The following is a 20,658-nucleotide window of genomic DNA, read 5'->3' on the forward strand; positions in this document are numbered from 1 at the left end:
ACAGTCCAGGCTGGTGGGTGTGGGCAGGGTGGGGCCCCGAGGCTATTAAGCTAGAGGGAGGGCTCCACAGCAGCACCTGCCAGCACCAGTGCCCACGTAGTAGGACGAGTTCCTCTGTACAGTTACTGCCCCCAGTGTCTGTGGCCCCGGGCTGAGCTCCAGTGGCCGCCTGCCTCTCTGGAGACTCTCCAAGATCAGCAAGTGGGTCTGACCCAGGCTCCTTCCAAATCACAGCTTTTGCCCTGGGTCTCAGATGGTGTATGATCTTGTGTATGCCCTTTAAGAGCGGAGTCTCCATTTCCCACAGGCCTCTGGGACTCCCAAAAGTAAGGCCTGCTGGCCTTCCAGGCCAAACATTCTGGGTGCTCTTCTTACCGGTGCAGGACCCTGGGGCTGTGGAGCCTGACGTGGGCTCAGACTCCTCACTCCTCGGAAGAACCTCGGCAGTGGTAGTTAGTCTCCTGTCTGTAGGTCACCTGCGGGGGTGTGGGTCTTGACTACGCTGCGTCTCCACCCCTCTTGGCCACCTTGCTGCGGTTCCTTCTTTACCTCTTTCATTGTAGAGGCCTTTTCTGGTAGGTTCTGGTCTTTCTCATCAACAGTTTCTCTCTAAATAGTTGTAATTTTGGTATGCCCATGAGAGGAGGTGAGCACACAGTCTTCCTACTCCACCAGCTTCTCGTTTTCCTAAAAGCTGATGGATGGGAATGACCCTGAAGAGACCTGGGTATAGATGAAAATAGCATGCATTTCAACTTTGGTAGCTACTAAGTTCCAGACAACGTACCAAGCATTTTTAGAAGTGCCTTATCTCACTCATATTTCAGTTAAGGAAATTAGAGTGCATAGAGGCATTATACAACTCACAGATTGTACCATGGTCTGTGTGGCTCCAAAGTCCCCATTCTTTCAACCATACTGCCATAAAGTGTTATAAGCTGCTATGATTCACCCTGTGTAAACTAGCTGACTAGCACAGAATCCACAGTACTTCTTACTGTCCTTTACTAGCTATATGACTTTGGGCCAGTTACCTAATCTCTCTCTGCCTCTGTTTCCTCATCTGAAAATGGGGGCATCAATAGTACTTTTAGGGTTCTGGGGTGGTGTAAATGAATACTTATATGCCACCTGCTTAAACAGTGCCTGGCACAAAGTAAGAGCAAATGATAATCATCATCATCATGATTGCCTCTTTCCAAGGCTTAATGTACTAAGCCTTGATAATAAATATTTGTAGAATATGGAGCCAGGACCCATTTCTAAAGCTGTGAGCTCAGAAGCTCATCATCAGTCAGCAAGTACCCTCTATGTTAGGGACCAAGGCTCAAGAGAAGTGAGAGACAAGGTCTTTACCTTTAAGTCATTCACGATCTAGGTAAAAACAAAATGCAACTCGCATGAAGTGCTTCATTGCTGAATGGGTTTTTCCAAACTCAAGAGTGGCAGTGGTAAATGTGGGCAGACCCAGCCGGAGGAGACTTTCTGGAGGAGCTGGGACGTGGGCTGGGCTTTGCTGAAGGGCAGGACGTGGAGTGCAGGCATTCCAGGCAAGGGAGGCTGTGGAATGGAAGCAACCCTGGTGGGGAGGAGTAGGAGCAGACTGAACGGAGAGTGGGAACCGGGGGAGCAGCAACAGTAAGGTTTGGGTTTAGGTACTTTAAGAACGTGTCCTTCTAAAACAGAGAGCAGGTAATTTTTATTTAATCCAATCAGCCTCAAGCGAGAGAATATGTAGTTTGAAAAATGATCATTTCTGTCACTACTCTTGAAAACCTTTGGAAATGACTTTGTTCAGAGTGAAAAATTCTCCTGTCCCTTTGGCACAGTGAGGACCGCTCAGCGGAAGCACATCCTCGCAGCCCATGAGATCGTCCACCAGCACACAGAAGCCATGCTTGAGGAGGATTTTGTTGAGCAACAGCAAGAATCAGACACTGAGCTACTTGAGGGAGCTCAAGACAGCTAAGGTGAGCTTGGTTTTTCATATGGAAGGAAGCAGAGAGGAGGACAGGCAGCATCATTCAGTTTTGTGCGGTGTGCTAACAATCAATGTGAAGATGGCCCATTGTTTAACAAACTGGCATTTATGCTGGCACGTTTCATCTATGTTATGGAATCGGCTGTTGAAATTGTTAGATAATAGAGTTGCTATTACAGCAATTGGACTCTTGTGACGAAAACACAGGATTCTATTTTTTATAGGTTCTTTTAGCATATGACTGTACTCCATCATAAATAAAGCTGCAAAATGTGTCACTGTTATAAACAAAGCTTGCTCTTAGGGAGGTAGACAAGGTACCCCTAATTATAATTATAGAACAAGTCACAGCCTGTCCAGTTCTAGCCCTGATGCCTCTGCATTGTGCACCAAGGGTTAGTCTTAGGCTCAACCAAATATTCACTCACAATACTAACATAGGCCATATTTCATATGATTTGAGTATCAGTCTACTCAGATAAAGACAGGAACCACAGCTCCCAGCAGGGCAGCACAGATGTTTCTCTTTCCTTGGGAGCTCTCACCATATCCACACAGAAGACCACATCACTATTGTCATTAACCCCCAGGTTACAAAGCTCAGGTGCAAGGCAAAGAGATTCTTGGGTGGCTGCAGGAGCTGCCTTGGTTTCCATGGCCCAGGACCAGCATCTCTTGTAATAATTCCATAGGCATAGTTTCCAGGGTCCCCCCAATGGACATGCCCAGTTATAAGTCAGCACACTTAGGGAAAGCTCAAAGCTTTAGTTTCCCATTAGATAGTAATGGTGTATTTATAATTCCTCCCAATCAGATGCTAATTACCAACCAGGGGCCATTTTTACCTTAAGTAGTGTTGCTTAGTAATGTAGTTGACACCACTTTATCAGATGATTGGAGAACAGAGCTCGAGAGTCCGTTGAAAGTAAAGTTCTCATGAGAAGGGGAAAGGGAGCGAACCATTTGCCTATACCTTCTCCCTCTACCCGCTTATATTAGAGGCACAGTGTCTATTTTGGCCTTGAGTATGTGCTGTCAGGTTAGGGAAGGCTTAAGGGAAATCCTGAACCTGGCATTCAGAAGGTTTGGGAGTTGGCAGCTCTGCCACTAAATATATAATCTTACGCAAATCACTTCCCTTCACTTGAGGTGTGCCCATGCACATGTGACCAGGAGACGCTCTGCAGGGGAATCTGCTGGGACTTTAAGTCTCAATCACAGAAGGTCATGGAAGGCAGGCTGAGATGAGGGGGCAGTTAAGAAAGAAAGCAGAGGAAAAACTGATAAAGAATTCTTAAATACCAAACGATGGCTGTAAATTACAGCAGAAAGTCTTCTGTTTTTAATTAATAATGAAGTGACCTCTGAAATCATTGAAGATATAAGCCATGTATTTGCATGTAATGTTTATATTACTATCTGTATAATGTATATTCAAAGATCAAAGCATTTTGCCTATCTTATTGTGATAAAATCAGCCTTAATGTTGGGGTAGTCATTTTTCTTACATGCAAATTTAATAAGATTAACTTACATAGTGTGACTTGAATACATCTGCATTTACTTCTGAGTATTATACCTGTTCTATGACGTCTATGGTGATCTGTGAAACCAAGCCATAGGAGTTTTTTTTAATGATTTTCTATTTTATACTTAGGTTTTAATGAAATATATTTTACTTTCACTATTTAAAGCATATTGTAGTTACAAAATATAATTCAAAAAAAAAAATCTAGTTTTCAGGCTAGTTACAGACACTTAGCAAGGAAGATTAACCAAAAAGTTAATAGAGTATCTTCTTCATACTTTATTAAATGGCTGGAACATGATGCTTTGTTGCCCCATAGTACATATTATTCCCTCTTCCTTCTCTCAGAGGAAAGGAGGAAAGGACTGATGTGAGATTATTTAATAATATTTAGGGAGAGGGGCAGTAGACATGGACTGCTGATTTAAAACATTTTTTAATAAGCTTGAAGACAATGGAGAGCTAATAAAACAGTGACGAGTTTCTGGGGAAACTCTAGGAGAAGGAAAAGTCAGAGTTGGGTCTGGCATTTGGATGCACTTTTTTTTTCCTTAGGGAATATGCAAATTCTAGAAAATGTGGCTGAAAATCTGAGTAATGCTTTCACTAGCTTTGCAAAACTATAGAGACAAAAAGTGGAGTCACAAGGTTGAAGCCCTGGTAAACCTCTGGGCTGGGATTCCATAAGGCTATGCTCTAGTAGAAAGGGTTCACTGGAAGTAAACCAGCCCTCAAATCGACAACAGTTGAGCTTTTAATCATCTGAGTGATCCAAAAAACAAAAACCTCAGTCCTACAAATTGAATTAAAAAGATCCTTGATTCCTGTTGCCTCAAGGAAATTGTCAGAAACAAACTTAAATTCTCTTCAGAGAAAGTTGGCATTATCCTAGATCTGTTTATTTTTGCAATTTTTCATGTACAATTTCCAGAACACAAGCATATCCAGCTGCATGAGGAGACACAACAGCTTGAACAAGTAGCAGCAGAAAGTACAGATAATAGAAACAGACCTAAAAATATTGGAAGGGTGAGACAGATTTAAAAAGAACTATGCTTACTGCTTTGAACTTCTAGTCTCCAGAATTGTGAGAAAATTAATTTTTGTTGTTTAAACCACCCAGTCTATCTATGGTATTTTGTCATGGCAACCTGATCTAAGATAGATTTTGGTACTAGGAGTAAAGTGCTGCTGTAACAAATACCTGAATGTGTGGGAACTAGATAATGAGTAGAGTTGGGAGAGTTTTGAGGTGCAGGCTAGAAATATGGATGTTAAGGGCATTTCTGGTGAGGTCTTGGGTAGAAATGTGGAACGTGTTATTGGAAACTGGAAATTTGACTGAACTTTGTTCTAGTGTTCTAGATAGAACTTCTGAGCGATGGAATTGGATACTTAGCTGGGAAGATATCTAAAGCAAAGTCTTGTTTCCTCCTGACTGCTTATAGTAAAATAGGAAAAGAAAGATGAATTGAAGAAGGAACTGTTAAGCAAAAAGGAACAAGTACTTAAAGATTTGGAAAATTCTCAGCCTATCCATATTTCAAGAAATGAGAAAGTACATTCTGAAAAGGAACACTGAGGGTGTGGTTGAAACAGCTATTTGATAAAGAGCTTATGGAATTATAAGAGTAGGAGCTCTGCCAGTTTGAAATGAAGGGATGGAGACAAGATGACATGAAGGAAGACTGTCAGATTTACTGGATTTGACAGGGTGAGATGATAGTTCTATTCTGCTGCAAATGTGCACAGTTCTTCAAAATAAGCCTGAAAGCAGTTCAGAGCTCATCAGCCACTGCCTCAGTTTCAACAGGTCAGAGAGCCTCTGCCCAGAACTTCAAGGATGGGACCATCTGTGGGACCTTACCCTGGCAGATCTGCAGTGACCAGATCCCTACCTAAGAAGTGGGGATGGGGGATGGCAGAGCAGAAAGGTAGGGGCCACCCCCAGAGCAATGGGAGCTATGCTGCCATCCCAGTGGACCTGGAAGGCAGACACTGAGCCAAAGGGGATTAATCTTGAGCTTTAAGACCCAATAGAACTTGTCTAGCTAGGCTTTAGACTTGCTTGGGACCCATTACTCCTTTCTTCCTTCTGATTCCCCCCTTTTGTAATGGGAATATCTATCCTAGACCTGCCCCCACCACTGTATTTTGGAAGCACATAGTGCATCTGGTTCACAGCTGGAGAGGAATGTAGCCTCAGGATGAATCATACCTTGAGTGTCACCCACATCTGGTTTAGATGACTTGTAGATGAGAATTTGGACCTCAGACTTTAGAGTTGGTGTTTGAATGAGTTAAGACTTTTGAGGTTGTTGGGATGGAATGAATGTATTCTGTATGTGAGAAGGACATGAATTTGGAGAGGCTGGGGTGGAATGCTATCCATTTAGTTGTGTCCACCCAAAATTCATGTCAAAGCCCTAGCTTCCAATATGATGGCTTTTGGAGATGAAGATAATAAGGATTAGATGAGATCATGAGGGTGGGTCCCTTATGATGGGAATAGTGCTCTTATAAGAAGAGACATCAGAGCACTTGCTTTCTCTCTGCTTCTTGCCTTGTGAGGACATAGCAAGAAGGCAGCCATCTACAAGCCAGGAAGAGAGTCCTCCCCAGAAGCTGGCCATGCTGACATTTTGACTTTGGACTTCTGGGCTCCCGAACTGTGGGAAAATAAATTTCTAATAGCCCAAACAATTTGAGACTCAAGGACAACAAAGCTGGAGGTATCACATTCCCTGATTTCAAACTATATTACAAAGCTACAGTAATCAAAACAGCATGGTACTGGCACAAAAACAGATACATAGATCAGTGGAACAGAACAGAGAGCCTAGTAATGAACCCACACTTAAATGGTCACTCTGTGACAAGGGAGGCAAGAGTATACAATGGAAAAAAGACAACATTTTCAATAAACGGTGTTGGGAAAACTAACAGCTACATGTCAAAGAATCAAACTGGACTACTTTCTCACACCATGCACAAAAATAAATTCAAAGTGATTAAAGACTTAAACGTAAGAACTGAAACCATAAAAATTCTAAAAGAAAACACAGACAGGATGCTCTTTGACATTGGCCTTAGTGATACTTTTTTTTAGATATGTCTCCTCAGGCAAGGGAAGCAAAAACAAAATAACCAAATGGGACTACAAACTAAAAAGCTTTCACACAGTGAAGAAAACTATCAACCAAATGAAAATGCAGCCTACTGAATGGGGGGAGACATTTGCAAATGATATATCTGATAAGGAGTTAATATTCCAAAATATACAAAGAACTCATAACTCAACATCAACATCAAAAAAACAAGCAACACGATTAAAATTGGGCAGAAGACCTGAAGAGACATTTTTCCAAAGAAGACATATGGATGGCCAACAAGCATAGAAAAAGATGGCCAACAGGCACAGGAAAAGATGCGCAACATCACCAATCATCAGGGGACTGCAAATCAAAACCGCAATGAGATTTCACTTCACACCTCTCAGAATGGCTGTTATCAAACAGACCACAAATAACAAATGTTTGCAAGGATGTAGAAAAAGGGGAACCCTCATGCATTGTTGGTGGGAATGTAAATTGGTGCAGCCACAATGGAAAACAGTGTAGAGATTCCTCAAGAAATTAAAAATAGAACTACCATATATTCCAGCAATTCCCCTCCTGGGTATTTATTTGAAGAAAATGAAAATACTAGTTAGAAAAGATATATGCCTCCCTATGTTCACAGCAGCATAATTTACAATAGCTAAGATATGGAAGCAACCTAGGTACCCATCAGTAGATGAATGGATAAAGAACATATGGTATATGTATACACAATAGAATATTCAGCCATTAAAAAGAATGAAATCTTGCCATTTGTGGTAATATGGATGGATCTAGAGAGTGTTATGTTAATTGAAATAAGTCAGACAGAAAAAGACAAATTCTGTATGATTTCACTTATATGGAATCTAAAACAAAAAAAAAACCCACCAAAACATAAAAAAGCATAACAATATAGAAACAGAATCATAGATACAGAGAACAGGTGGTTGCCAGATTGGGGGTGGGGGAGCGAGAAATAGGTGAGGGAGATTAAGAGGTACAAACTTCCAATTGTAAAATAAATGAGTCACAGATATGGAAGGTACAGTTTGGGGAATATAGCCAATAATTATATAATATCTTTGCATAGTGACATCATAATTAGACTTATTATGGTGACCATTTTGAGATATATAGAAAAATCAAATCACTGTGTTGTATAACAAATTAACACAGTGTTGTGGGTCAATTATACTTCAAAAACAAACAAACTCATTAAAAAAAGATGAGATTTGTGGTTACCAGAGATGGGAGGGGAGTAGAGGAGACTGGATGAAGGCAGTCAAAAAGGTACTAACTTCCAGTTATAAGATATAAAGTACTGGGGATATAATGTACAACATGATAAATATAATCAACATTGCTGTTTGTTATATAGGAAAGTTGTTAAGAATAAATCCTGAGTTCTCATTTAAAAAAATAAATATATATATATATATATATATTTCTGTTGTTTAAGCTAACCAGTCTAAAGTAGTCTGTTGTGGCATCCTGAGCTGGCTAAGATACATTTTATGTTCAAAGAGATGAAAGTCAACACTGAAATTTTTCATAGAACTAGAAATGATAAAAAGTAATATAGCAGATCTGAAGAAAATAGAAATTCTAGAATTTATAAACACAGTAGTCAGTATGAGAAACTCAGTGCATGGATTTAAGAGCAGAATATACACAGCTGACGAGAACACTAATGCCTTAGAAGAGCAGAAGAATTTGTCTCAAATCAAGGAGACCAAGAGTTGGAAACTACAGAAGAGAAGGAAGGACAGATGAGTCCTTAGGAAGGGACAAGAGGATGTGAGCATGGACTATTGATTCAACAAATATGACTTCTAAGGGAAAAAATTTGTTGGGAAATCATAGAAAATGTGAACTTTCTAAAACCGATGAAAGGGGTCAACATTTAAGAAGGCTTCTTAACCCCAAGCAGAAAAAATTAAAAGAAACCTATACCTAGACACATTTTAATATGAATGTAAGTCAGAAAGGGCATAAATGGATTAAATTGCCCTAAAGCACTGGCATCGTCTAGGAGGAAGATGCAAGTATCATTTAACATTATGATTGATGACTCAAACATTCTGTATCCTCTCAGGTAACTCCTAAAGGATAGTAAAAAAGATGTATGACATGGGAAGTAAGAGAAGAAAATGGAATAAATAAAAAACACTCAAAAAGAGGACAGAAAAAGGAAACAGATCCAATAGAAAACACTGAATAAAATGGTAGGTGTTTATCACTGATTCATTAATTACATTAAATGTAAGGAGACTCAATGCTCAAAGTCAAGTCAGAACCTGTCAGACTGAATAAAAAGTAATTCAACTGTGTGCCGTTTTGTAAGAGACATATATAAAATCTAATGGTTACAAGTTAAATGAGAGTAAAAGATACCATCAGAACACCATCTACGGGAAAGCTGCTGTAACTATATTACTATAAACAAAGAAGACTCTTAGCCAGAAAGCACTGCTAGAGAAAAAGAGGGACATTTCATAAAGATAAAGGTTTCATTCATTGGGAAGGTATAATGAGTCACAATTTGAATATACCTAATAACATGGCTTCAACCTGTAGGAAACAAAGTTTAATAGCAAGGAGAAGTAGAAAAAGCCATAATGACGCTAGGAAATTTTAATCTCTATCAGGAATTGATATAGCAAGTAGAGGAAAAAAACAATAAACAAATGGAAGATTTGAGATACATAGTTAAGGAACTTGACCTATTGGACATTTATAGACTGTTACACCCAGCAACTCCAGAATGCATATTACCTTCAAGCACACACAAAACATTTGCAAAAACTGACTATACTGTGTCATAAAGCAAGTGTCAACCATTTCAAAGAAGCAAAGTCATGGCAAAGTGATAACAATGCAGTGAAACTTAGAAATCAATGACAAGATAATTCCAATATGTTTGGAAATTAAGAAATACAAGTATAAATACTCTGTTCATCAGAGAAAGTATCAGAATAGAAACTAGGAAATATTTTGAACTGAAAAATGACAAAAATGCTACTTATATATCCAACTTGTGGAATGCAGCTGATGTGGTGCTTAGATGGACAGTTGTAGGCTTAAGAGCATTTATTAAAAGAGGAAAGGTAAAAAATAAGACTAAGAATCCTTTTCCAGAAATTAGAAAAATAATGTCAAATTAGTTGCAAAAAAAGTAAAAGGAAATAAAAGTAACCGAAATTAATAAAACAGAAAATAGACATGTCTTTTGATTCTAGGTAGGATATAGTGGGTAGCTGCAAGACTACAGAAAATAATGGATAGACTGTGTAAATGTCATTTTTCAAAGACAGTGAAGAGATGTGGAAAGGCAGGGGACTAGATGAGCTAAAATGGTAGAGAGGAAAGAGTCCCTCCTAAGTGATCTGAGATCACTGGCCATTTTCTTCCCCTGGGCCACTGGGCACACACGGGCCTAAGACTTTCCTAGGGGAAACAGAAACCAGAAAGGCTTTTAAAAGTCTGAGTGGGCTAGCATGATGGATTGCAACCTGGAAGAGCCCCAAAGGCCAAATTTACCCAGAGTGTCAGCTTTAGGTTTTCAGTAGATAAACCCTTTATTAGTGGAAAACTGTTTGAATCTATCATGTGTCATTTAACCAGCTGTGTCAGTGTTATCTTCACTCAGTCTCATAGATTTAACCATCATTAATTCATCATTCCCTGAATTCTTTTGTCAGAAGTAGCGGAACATCCTGCCTTGCCCTACCACACTGATGTCCAGTGACTCAGCAATGGTCATATTTTAGTGCGATTTTTTTTAGTTCAGAACAAGGGTGAGATTTTTTCTAAGAAAACTACCCTTAACCACTATTATGGAATACTGAATGACTTTGGAAATTAGCTTTTGCTGGAGACTTGGTAATATTCTGCAATGAAAACAACCTGAAATTACAAGGCAAAACAGAGCTTATATGCAGAATGTACACTGTGGTAAAGTCACTTCTGTGGCAACTAACACTGAATCACAAATAACGGTAAGCTGCTTTATGTGCTTCCTGTGCTGCCAAAGCTAGAAAAGCAGGGTCTCCATTCGCAGCCATATTTGCAGTGAATGTATTTTCTGAGCTTAAACTACACTTCCAGGAGCATTTTTTGGACCTTGAAATAAGTGCATAGGAGATTCCCATATTTCACAATTGTTTCCCTGTGCGATGGCGGCATGTCCACACAACCTTTAATTGGAACGGATTCGTCTGTGTTGTAATGACACGCTAACAGGCAAATAACAAGAGAAGAATCCAATGGAATTCTATAAATGCCTTCCAAGTGATAAATATGCACAATTAAAAACATGCTTATGGACTGAGATCAGTATTGGCAGCACGTGTCTGTGATTTTTTTTTAATTGAGGTATAGTTGATTTACAATATTGTATTAGTTTCAAGTACACAGCAAAGTAATTCAGACATATATATATATGTGTATATATACACATATATATATATGTTCTTTTTTATTCTTTTCCATTATAGGCTACTACAAGATACTGAATATAGTTCCCTGTGCTATACAGTAGGTCCGTGTTGATTATCTATCTTATTGATGGTAGTGTGTGTCTGTTAATCCCAACCTCCTATTTTATCCCTTCCTGCCTTCCTTTTTAGTAACCATAAGTTTGTTTTCTATGTCGGTGAGTCTGTTCCCGTTTTGTAAATAAGTTCACTTTCACTATTTTTTAGATTCCACATACTACGTAAGTGATAAATAATATTTGTCTCGAAGACATTTTCAAAACTGAGATGAGGGAGTCTCATTACACATCACCATTAATAAACATTTGTGATCAATTTTAATTATTTGAGCCCCAATTAAGCAAAATGTTATTTCCTAAATAAGAGATCCATTCTTCTCTTTAGTAGATCTATATTATGAAAAAAAAACTATCAGTTATTATTACTATCTTTTGAATTTTATCAATAAAAATTGTGAAAATTTGTTTTCTTTCTTGTTATTTGAGTACCTACATATTATCTTCAATTTTGTCTTTTGGCCCAAAAGGCCTAAAATCTTTACTATGAGGCCCTTTGCAGAAAAAGTTTGTTAATTCCTACTCTACAGCAGATAAAAAGAGTGAAGGAGAACTAAATAGAGAAGCATGGATGAATCTCACAAATATAATAAGGATTGAAAGAAGCCAAGTCCAAAAATAAATCTGTAGTATAAGTCTATTTACATAAAGTTCAAAACCCAGCCCTAAACTATAGTGTTGAGGAATGCACACTTAGGCGGTAAAGATACAAAGAAAAGCAAGGAAGTGATTATTATTAAAAAAAAAAAAAAAGTAAAAATCAGAATAGTGATACTTTTAGAGGGTAGGGAGGGGGTCTTTACTGCAACAGAGTTAAGTGGGGACTTACGGTATTTCTTAACCTGGGTGGTATTTACACAGGTGAGTGCTTCACATTAATTCATTAAGCTGCACACTGATTTTCTCCACTTTTCTACATGTGTCATATTCTATAGTTAAAAGTTAGAAATATCTATGCATATATACAAATATGTATGTACATGCATTAGGCCTGCAGCATACACAGACTATTCCTGGGAAGATCAAAAAGAACTTGGTAAGTAGTTGGTGCTGGGCATGGAAACTGAGGACTGGCAGTCAGACTGAGGGGAAAGAGAGTTAGTTTCCTCATGTTTATATCATTTTGTGGTTTGAATTTTTTTGACAATGTATGCATATTAGGTTTTCAGCTATAACCAAGTTAATGTAAATGTAAAGCTTTTTTTTTTTTTTTAAGTGCTAGAATTTGGAAACTGAGACCCTGTGAGTTAGGAAACATTCGGATCATGGAACCCGTAAGTGGCAGAGCTCAGATATGTCTGGGGCTGCCTGACTTCAAAACCAGGGTTCTGTGTAATTGTATCATAGTAATTTTAGGAACATATTGATCTGATAATGACTGTTTCTGAAAGATGACATAATCATAAACATGTGTTGTTTTTTTAGAGATGATGATCTTTTTAAAAAAAGGGCTGTCCGACTCATCAGAAAGCATTCCAGTAGTCTGTGCTTCTCCCAAGATGTGCTGCTCTTATGGGCTTGTCGGTGTATGATTCATGAGGAAAGAGATTTGTTTTCCTTAAATTCTCAATAACTTACAGTGGTTTTCAGTAATAATAATCAAATGAGGAGCTTTATTCTCTTTGGTGTTTCCTAGATGCTCTACTTCAAGAGAAAGTTTTCTCATGTCTCGTTTCAGCATTTTGTTGACTATGGAGATATGTCAGCTTGTTGAATCAAATAAAAATATTGCTGAATATTCCGTAAATGGTTTTGGTTTGCTATGCATGGTGCAGTGGCATCATCTGTTAAGATTGAACATATACATCCCCATGACCCAGCATTTCATCTCCCAGTGTTTCACTCTTCCACCAAGAGGCATGACAGGAATGCTCTAGCCGTACTAGTCATGCTGCCCCTGAACTGGAAACCCAAATGTCCATCACACAGGAAAAGGAAAAAAGCCTGGTATATTCATACAGTGGCACATCAAGTCACCACTGAGCTTAAGATCTGAGAAGTATATTCATGCAACACTCAGGGAGAGGGTGCTGCCGGAGAGCCATCTGCCCATCCTGTGTGCTGACAAGCATCAGGGTTGAACAGATCCCTCCTCATCGAAAGATAAGTAAATAGGAAAAACAATAAATAAGCAAAACCAACAACAACAAATCAACATGGGACCCACGTAAAGAACTTACAAAACACAATGGAGGTTACCCTGAAAACAGAATAAAAGCCTAGCTTAGAAAATATCTTACTTTAGGAAATGATAAAAGGTTCAGAAACTATCTGCTTGGTGTTTGGTGTTCTTCATAGGAAGCAAAAAGAAATGGCCTCTTAGGAAACTGAAGCAGGGCATAGTGAGAACAGACAGAGGCCAAAAACCAGACAGACGTGTGCTGAAAAGAAAAGCTGACTGAGATTTTTAAAAAATATAATGACATCCATTTGGATGCAGTTAAAAGAACAGAAACATCATAGCAGAGGGTATAATTGGTGTGTTGCTGATAAATCTGTTAAGTCATCCAGTATGGGATGGGAAGAAAAGGCCAAAGAGATGAAAATGACAGAAGTTAGCCCTGGGTGGCCGATCCTACAAGCAATAGGAATTCTTAAAGAAGAAACCAAAACAAATAGAAACAATAATCTGTTATAATAAAAGATTTTCTGAGCTCAAAGAATATCTGATCATATAAACTTGAAAGGGTTTACCTTACTCTAGGAAAACGAGGATTGGGACAATTTTTTTTTCCTTGAGGATCACTGATAAACAGAAAAGTACGGCACAAGTAAAGGGCAATTGAATTTTATTTTGTTCCTTTAAAAATGCTGACCTGAACTAGGTTAAGGTTATATTATTCACTTGTGAAATGAAAAATCAGGTACACAAAATGAGAAGACCTGAATTCGGGTTGATGAGATAGCAGGTGGGAGGAAGAATGCTATACAGCAGGGAACAGAACTTTTTCTGTAAAGAGCCAAGTAGTAATAATTTTGGACTCTGTAGGGAAGATGGTCTCTGTTGCAGCTACTCAACTCTGCCAGTTTAAGGTAAACGCAGCAATGGATAACACATGAATGAATGAACCTGGCTGTGTTCCCAATAAAACTTTATTTACAAAAACTGGTAGCAGGACAGATTTGGCCCATGGGCCATAGTTATTTATGTGTATATATATAGATATAGATATATAGATATATTGATATATTTATACACATACATATATGGCACCCCTATTGTATAGCAATAAACTCACATTAAAATCAATACCTACTTTGAAAAGGGATTTAAAGCAGCTTCTAATAAAGAATATACAATGAAACTTACAATAGAATATTTTCTAAATTAATCTTTATCCCAGTGTCTTCTAAAACTAAGTTTTGTGTTTAGACAAAAAGGAAAGTATAAGGTATTACAAAGTTCTCATTAGGTAATTGAAGTTTTCCAAGAAAGGAAAACTTCTTCCTGATACTGGCAGCCCTCCACTTATAATGGCTTAAGTTAAAACACCCTGACTTTAATAACTTATGCTCTTGGAAATAAAACACCCTGAGTGATGAGCAAAACTCATATTTAAAGCCACGTGATCATGGTAGCTGACACCATATAGTGGGTTGGAGCTACATTATTATAGTCAAGAGCAATAAACAATCACAACAAACTGATTTCTGAGGTAGGAAACTTTTTGCATGGATGCATAATTAGATTTAGTGAAGCCTTGTGCTGCTTAACAAGGGCATTGCCTCTTTTCTTTTCAAAATGCTTAAGGATAGGCAAGGTAAAATCCAAGGAAGAAGTCTGTAGTGTGAGTAAAGGATCTCTTTGGGATGAGAAACTTTTGGCACAAAATTGCTGAAGATTCCAAATTCCTGAAGCACAGAGCCCCCAGACAAATTAAAGTCTCAGTAATTGTGAGGTCAGGGGGCGCTCGCACTACTAACTCTCGTCCCCTCAATTCCAGGTCACGGTACCCACTTGGGAGTAGAGTTCATCTACTAGGACTTGGAGTACTTTCATGCAAGTGGCGTGGAGACTCACAGACCCAGTTCCTAGTGAAATAGAGGTTACCAGTGAGCACATGAGTGACAGAATAGCCTCCAAGACTCTTTACCACTCATGGAACAAAAACCAACCTAGCACCGTGGTGGTGGAGTAGCATGGAGGTTAAGAGAGGAGGCTCTAGAGCCAGATGGTCTGGATTGAAATCCCAGTCCAGTGACAGTGTGTCCTCAGACAAGTTACTTAACCTCACTAAGCCTGAGCTTCCCTATGTTTAAAATGGTATAACCACAGAATGTACATCATGGGGTTGGTATGAAGATGTAATGAATTACTTTATGTAAAAAGGTCCTGGCATATGGTAAGCACCCAATAAACGCCAATTAGCTATTTTTACTATGGGATAGAAGCAAAAAGGATATGGGTGAAGTATGTTTCCTGCTCTTAAGGCAAAGTGAGTATACCTACTGCTACATGGAAAGTGGCCCAGTGTATTTCAGTCTCTAAGCAATCAGATGAATTTCTCCATCTCACCTGGGGAAGAGAATACGGATGCGCTGTCACAAGTGGGCAGGGAGAGGAATGAGTGCCCTGTGTTCTGTAGAGTCTTGAAGTGTTGACAGTAAGGGCTCCTTGGCTACCAGACATCAGAGACATTAGAAGGAAGCTGTAAGCATCGTGAAGAATTTCCTGGACAACTTAACTAAAACCACTGAAAAAGGACCTTTTATTATAGGTGTCAAATGTTAAGAAAACTGGAAGCAGGGACTACAGTGGTTCTCAACCATGGCTGCATGTTAAAATTATCTGAAAACTTTTAAAAACTTGTTCTTAGACCTCTTTCCAGACAAATTAAAATAGAGTTTTTGAAGAGGAGCCAGACAAAGTTATTTTTAAAAAGCTTCCCAAGTGATCTAATGTGCATTCAAGGTTTAGTTATAGAACCATTTCCCAAGGAAACTGGCCCTTCCCAAGCATTAACCATTCAGAAAGATTTGCCATGGAAGACGTGTCTTCAGTAGAGGTTATAATGATATTTTATTTCTAACCCCTCAAGTGTTCCAGAGGCAAAAACTGTGGGAGGAAATACTGACACTGGGCACAATCATAACACTCATGCTTCCTCGGCCATAGCACATATCACTTGATTCTAACTGCCTGTGTCATCATCTCACCAACTGGCCTCTCAGGTCTGAGAGGAGGGCAGGAGCTGTGCCTCCTGAATTTATTTGTTTATATTCCTGGTGCCTGGTCTCTCTAGCACATGGTAATTTCTCAATAAGTGTTGAATTGAATTCCAGGTACCTGATGTTTGCAGAAGCAAACATTTATGTGGTTTTGGAAAACACTTATGATATCTTGATATTTTATGGTATAAGATGAGTTTTTAAGAACATAATTCTAACTTATAATACTAATTTCTAATAAATAAAGGTTTAAGATTTTATGATTCAAATGTTATCAAGGAACCAGGTAAATAATAAAGGGAAGAGGAGCCTTCTGTACTATATCCTGAAAGAAAATTATCCCATTTATCCTTGCACAAACAACATTCAACAACTTAAGAAACTTCCAACAGAGGATTTGGAGAAGATACAAAAATGTTCTCCTCACTGTTTATTTTGTTTTAAATAAAGTTTAAAGACATTGTATTAAAATGTAATTATAGTCAGTTTCTAATTATGACAGAAATAAGAGGTCAGCAATCCTCCTTACTAAAAAAAGTATATTACTGGGAAAAAAATTGTCAAAAACACCCATTTTAAGGCAATAGAAATCTACCCGAGATAGATAATAAATTGAAAACCTGCTGGAGATTCAGGTAAGAAGAGTAGACATCTGCTATTGCCCATGGCCCCTACCTAGCTCAATCAGCAATAATGGTAGTCTTCTAACCCAGCAGCTTTGCTGTCAGACTGGGAAGACTGGCTTTAGAGTGGTCAGTTGGGGAGAAATCTTGTGACTTTACATGCCAAAATTAGTAAACTTGGTTAGAAGTGAACAGGGAAAAACTATAGCTTTGTTAGCCCAAAGACACAGTCTTATTCATTGGGATGAACAGCAGACCAACCAGAAATTTAATGGGGGAGACCCTGGAAGGGTTAAGGCAAGCTCTTCACGCATCCCTTGATGACTGGGAATACCAAAAATTAACCTAGACTAGGGAAAGAGTGGAGAAACAGAAGACCACAATACAGATGGGAGAAACAAAACAGATAGCAAAATAGTACACCTAAACTCAACTGTAACATGCATTAAATATGAGTGGATTAGGCACCCCAAATAAAAAGGCACAGATTGTCAAAATGGATTTTTTTAAATGCAAAACCCAAGTATGTGATATTTGTAAGATAACCTTTAAATATAAAAAGGGAAATAAAGTAAACAAATGGAAGAAGTGTACCAGAAAAATACTTAACATAAGGAAACCAGAGTGGCCCTATTATTATAGCTGGCAAAGAAAACTTCAAAGCAAGGAGTATTACCAGAGATAAAAAATGATGTTTTATAATGATAAAAGGATCAATTCATCAGGAAAACTGAACAATCTTAATTATTTATGCTTCTAATAAATGAGCTTCAAAATTTATGAAGCAAAGCTGTCATAAGCAAAGAAAGAGACAATTCTAAATCATAGTTGGAGATTTAACAACTTTCTCTCAATCCTCCATAGAACAATTAAACAAGGAATCAGTAAAATTTGCACGATTTGAACAACCCTATCCAACACCTTAACCTAATACCAATCAGAACACTACATCTAACCACTGAAGGCCATATACTTTCAAATGCACATAGGACATTTACCAAGATGGGCCATATCCTGAGCCATAAAACAAGTCTCAAGAAACATCCAAAGATTGAAATCTTAAGGAATATATTCCTTGTTCACAAAAATAATTAAATTAGAAATCAGGAGCAAAAAACAAACAAAAAAGATTAGGAAATCCCCCAAATAGTTGGAGGTTAAACAACACATTTCTAAATAATTTATGGTTCAAAGAAGAACTCACAATGGAAATAAGAAAAAACTTTGACCTTAATAATTGAGAAAATACAACTCTGAATTTTATGGGATGCAGCTGAAGCAGTGCTTAGAAGTGTACAACTTTATATTCTCATGTTAGAAAAGTTTAAAATCAATTTAAGTTCCCACCTAGGGAAGACACACAAAGAAAAGCAAAGTATATCCAAAGTAAGTTGTAAGAGGGATATTTTACAGTAAGAGCAGAAATCAATGAAGCAGAAAACTTACAATCAATAAAGGTAATTAACAAAATCAAATTTAGTTTCTTTAAAAACCTTAATTAATAAACTCCCAGCAACACTGCCAAATACCCCTATCAGCCCCTGTTGCTCCAGCACTGTTCCCTATGGGACTGAGGGTGCCAGTGCTGGAAGGGGGAAGAATACACACTTAGGAAACTGATTTTAAAAAGAGAAAATACAAATGATCAATGTCAAGAATGAGAGGAGGGGACTCAAATCAAGATGGTGGAGCAGTAGGATGCGGAACTCACTTCCCCCTACAAACATCAAAAATACATCTACGTATGGAAAAATTCTCACTGAAAACTAATTGGAGAGCAGCAAAAAGACTCTTGTACAACCAAAGCTGAAAGAAAGATCCACACAGAATAAGGTAGGAAGGGAAGACAAGTGATCAGGATGTGTGTCCCTGGGAGGGGACTCAGGAAAAGGGAGATTACATCAGGGCAACCCTCCCAAAGGAGTGATCAGATCAGGACCCAGCCCTGGGGTCTGACAAAGGAAAGAGGGACCTTGTTAGCTGATGAGAGGCTGGAGTTATAGTGCTGCCCAGGCAACCAGGAAATTGACTCTCCGGAAAAACCAGAGAGCATTAGAGAAAGCGCATCTCAGCAAAGCTGAGGGAGGATCTCAGTCAAAAAGCTGATACTGGGTGCTGGGCAGAATCCTGGATAATTCAATACTAAGTTTGAATTCAAACAGCTGTAGAGATCCAGTTATGATCCGAAATCAACAGGTGAATCTGGAATCATCCAGGAGACGCTGACTATCTGGATATAGAGGCTAAAATTGACCTGGCCAGCCTGGGGCTAAAGCTTGCCGAGAGTCAGTTACTAGTGTGCGATAGCTTCACTCATCGGGGACATGGCGTCCTGTTACTTGCTACTTCATGTTTGCTTCTGTTTCTTCACTTGTTGGTAGTTTAACTTCTAAAATGTCCAGCAGAGTACATTTTACTGAAGTGACATCATGGGAGAAGTGCCAGCTGCCAAAGAGGAAAATCTATGAAATACTAACAATGATGCATTATTAGAGTCTCTCCAACTCACATATTCTTAAGAAAAAGGAGTCTGTCTCCTTCCAGGCAGCTACCAGCTAGGCGTGTGGGTGTACACTAGCAGCAAACAATTAGGAGATGAAAACTTTAATCTATAATAACAATAGTATTAAAAACTCTAAATACTTAAGAATAAATTTAACAAAAGACATGCAAGACCTCTGTACTGAAACCAACAAAATACTGAAAAAATAAGTGACCTAAACAAATAGAGAGATATGCCACATTCACATATTGGAACACTCAACTTATTATGATGTTGATTCTCCCCAAATTGATATATAGATTTAATGATAACAATCAAGCATTTCAGTAACTTTGATAAGCAGATTTTAAATTTTATATAGTAAAGCAAAGGGCTTAGATATAGCCCACAATTTTGAGCAAAGTTGAATGACCCATGCCACTTGATTTCAAGACTTGCTGTAAAGCTTCATTCAGAACAGTGTGGTATTGGCAGAAGGATAGATAAATAGATAAATGTTACAGGCTAGGGGGTCCAGACAGGCCGAGACGTCTGAAGTTAAATGATTTTTTATTAATGTGCCAGAGGTGCGTAATGGACAAAGGATTGTCTTTTCAACAAATTATGCTGGAACTACTGAATAAATGAAACGGAGGAAAATGAATCATAACATCTGCATCACACTAAACACAATTAGCTTGAGGTGGATCTCAGAATTAAGTAAAAAATTTTAACTATAAAGCTCCTAGAAGAAAACATAGGAGAATACCTTCATGGCTTATCTGCACAGAAACCAAAAAGTACTAATCATAAACAAGAGATAGATCCCTACAGCTCCTTCTAGGGAGACACTGTTTACCAGCACAGCCAATGTGGACACAAAGCCCAACACAAAAAGGTCTTGGGCTTATGGGGAAAAAAATGTTGCTTGCCCTGTCAGTAAACAATGAATGTGCCATCAAGCCATCAAGCCATCAAGCCATCAGCCATTGCAGCCATCAACGATGGTGTGCGCGGGGGGGGGGGGGGGGGGGGGGGGGGGGGGGGGATTAAGGATGGAAAAAAACAGGAGACTGGCCCTAGATAGTTAAAATGCCTTTCAAAGGAATAATTTCAGTGAGCCCAGATTCTTGCATCTTCCCAGACATAGAAGGGCACTAAAATCATTTATTTCAAATGTCTGGTGTGTGTGTGTGTGTGTGTGTGTGTGTGTGTGTGTGTG

General features: G+C 38.6%; 1 protein-coding gene across 3 annotated transcripts in view; it reads left to right on the forward strand.

Moving 5' to 3' along the window:
- CFAP91 (cilia and flagella associated protein 91) overlaps positions 1–12,924 on the forward strand; it is a 70,986-nt gene extending 58,062 nt beyond the window's left edge. Inside the window, exons 17-18 of one of the 3 annotated variants that reach the window (XM_074364199.1) lie at positions 1,830–1,970; positions 12,588–12,924. In XM_074364199.1, coding sequence (XP_074220300.1) covers positions 1,830–1,969 — 140 coding nt within the window. In that variant the 3' untranslated portion in view covers position 1,970; positions 12,588–12,924. Of the gene's footprint in view, positions 1–1,829; positions 11,571–12,587 lie in introns of those variants that run through there. The other 2 variants (XM_074364195.1, XM_074364194.1) reach the window with 2 other exon arrangements.
- The last annotated feature ends 7,734 nt before the right edge of the window (positions 12,925–20,658 follow it).

The sequence above is a fragment of the Camelus bactrianus genome, chromosome 1 (assembly GCF_048773025.1).
Source record: "Camelus bactrianus isolate YW-2024 breed Bactrian camel chromosome 1, ASM4877302v1, whole genome shotgun sequence".
Lineage (NCBI taxonomy): Eukaryota > Metazoa > Chordata > Mammalia > Artiodactyla > Camelidae > Camelus > Camelus bactrianus.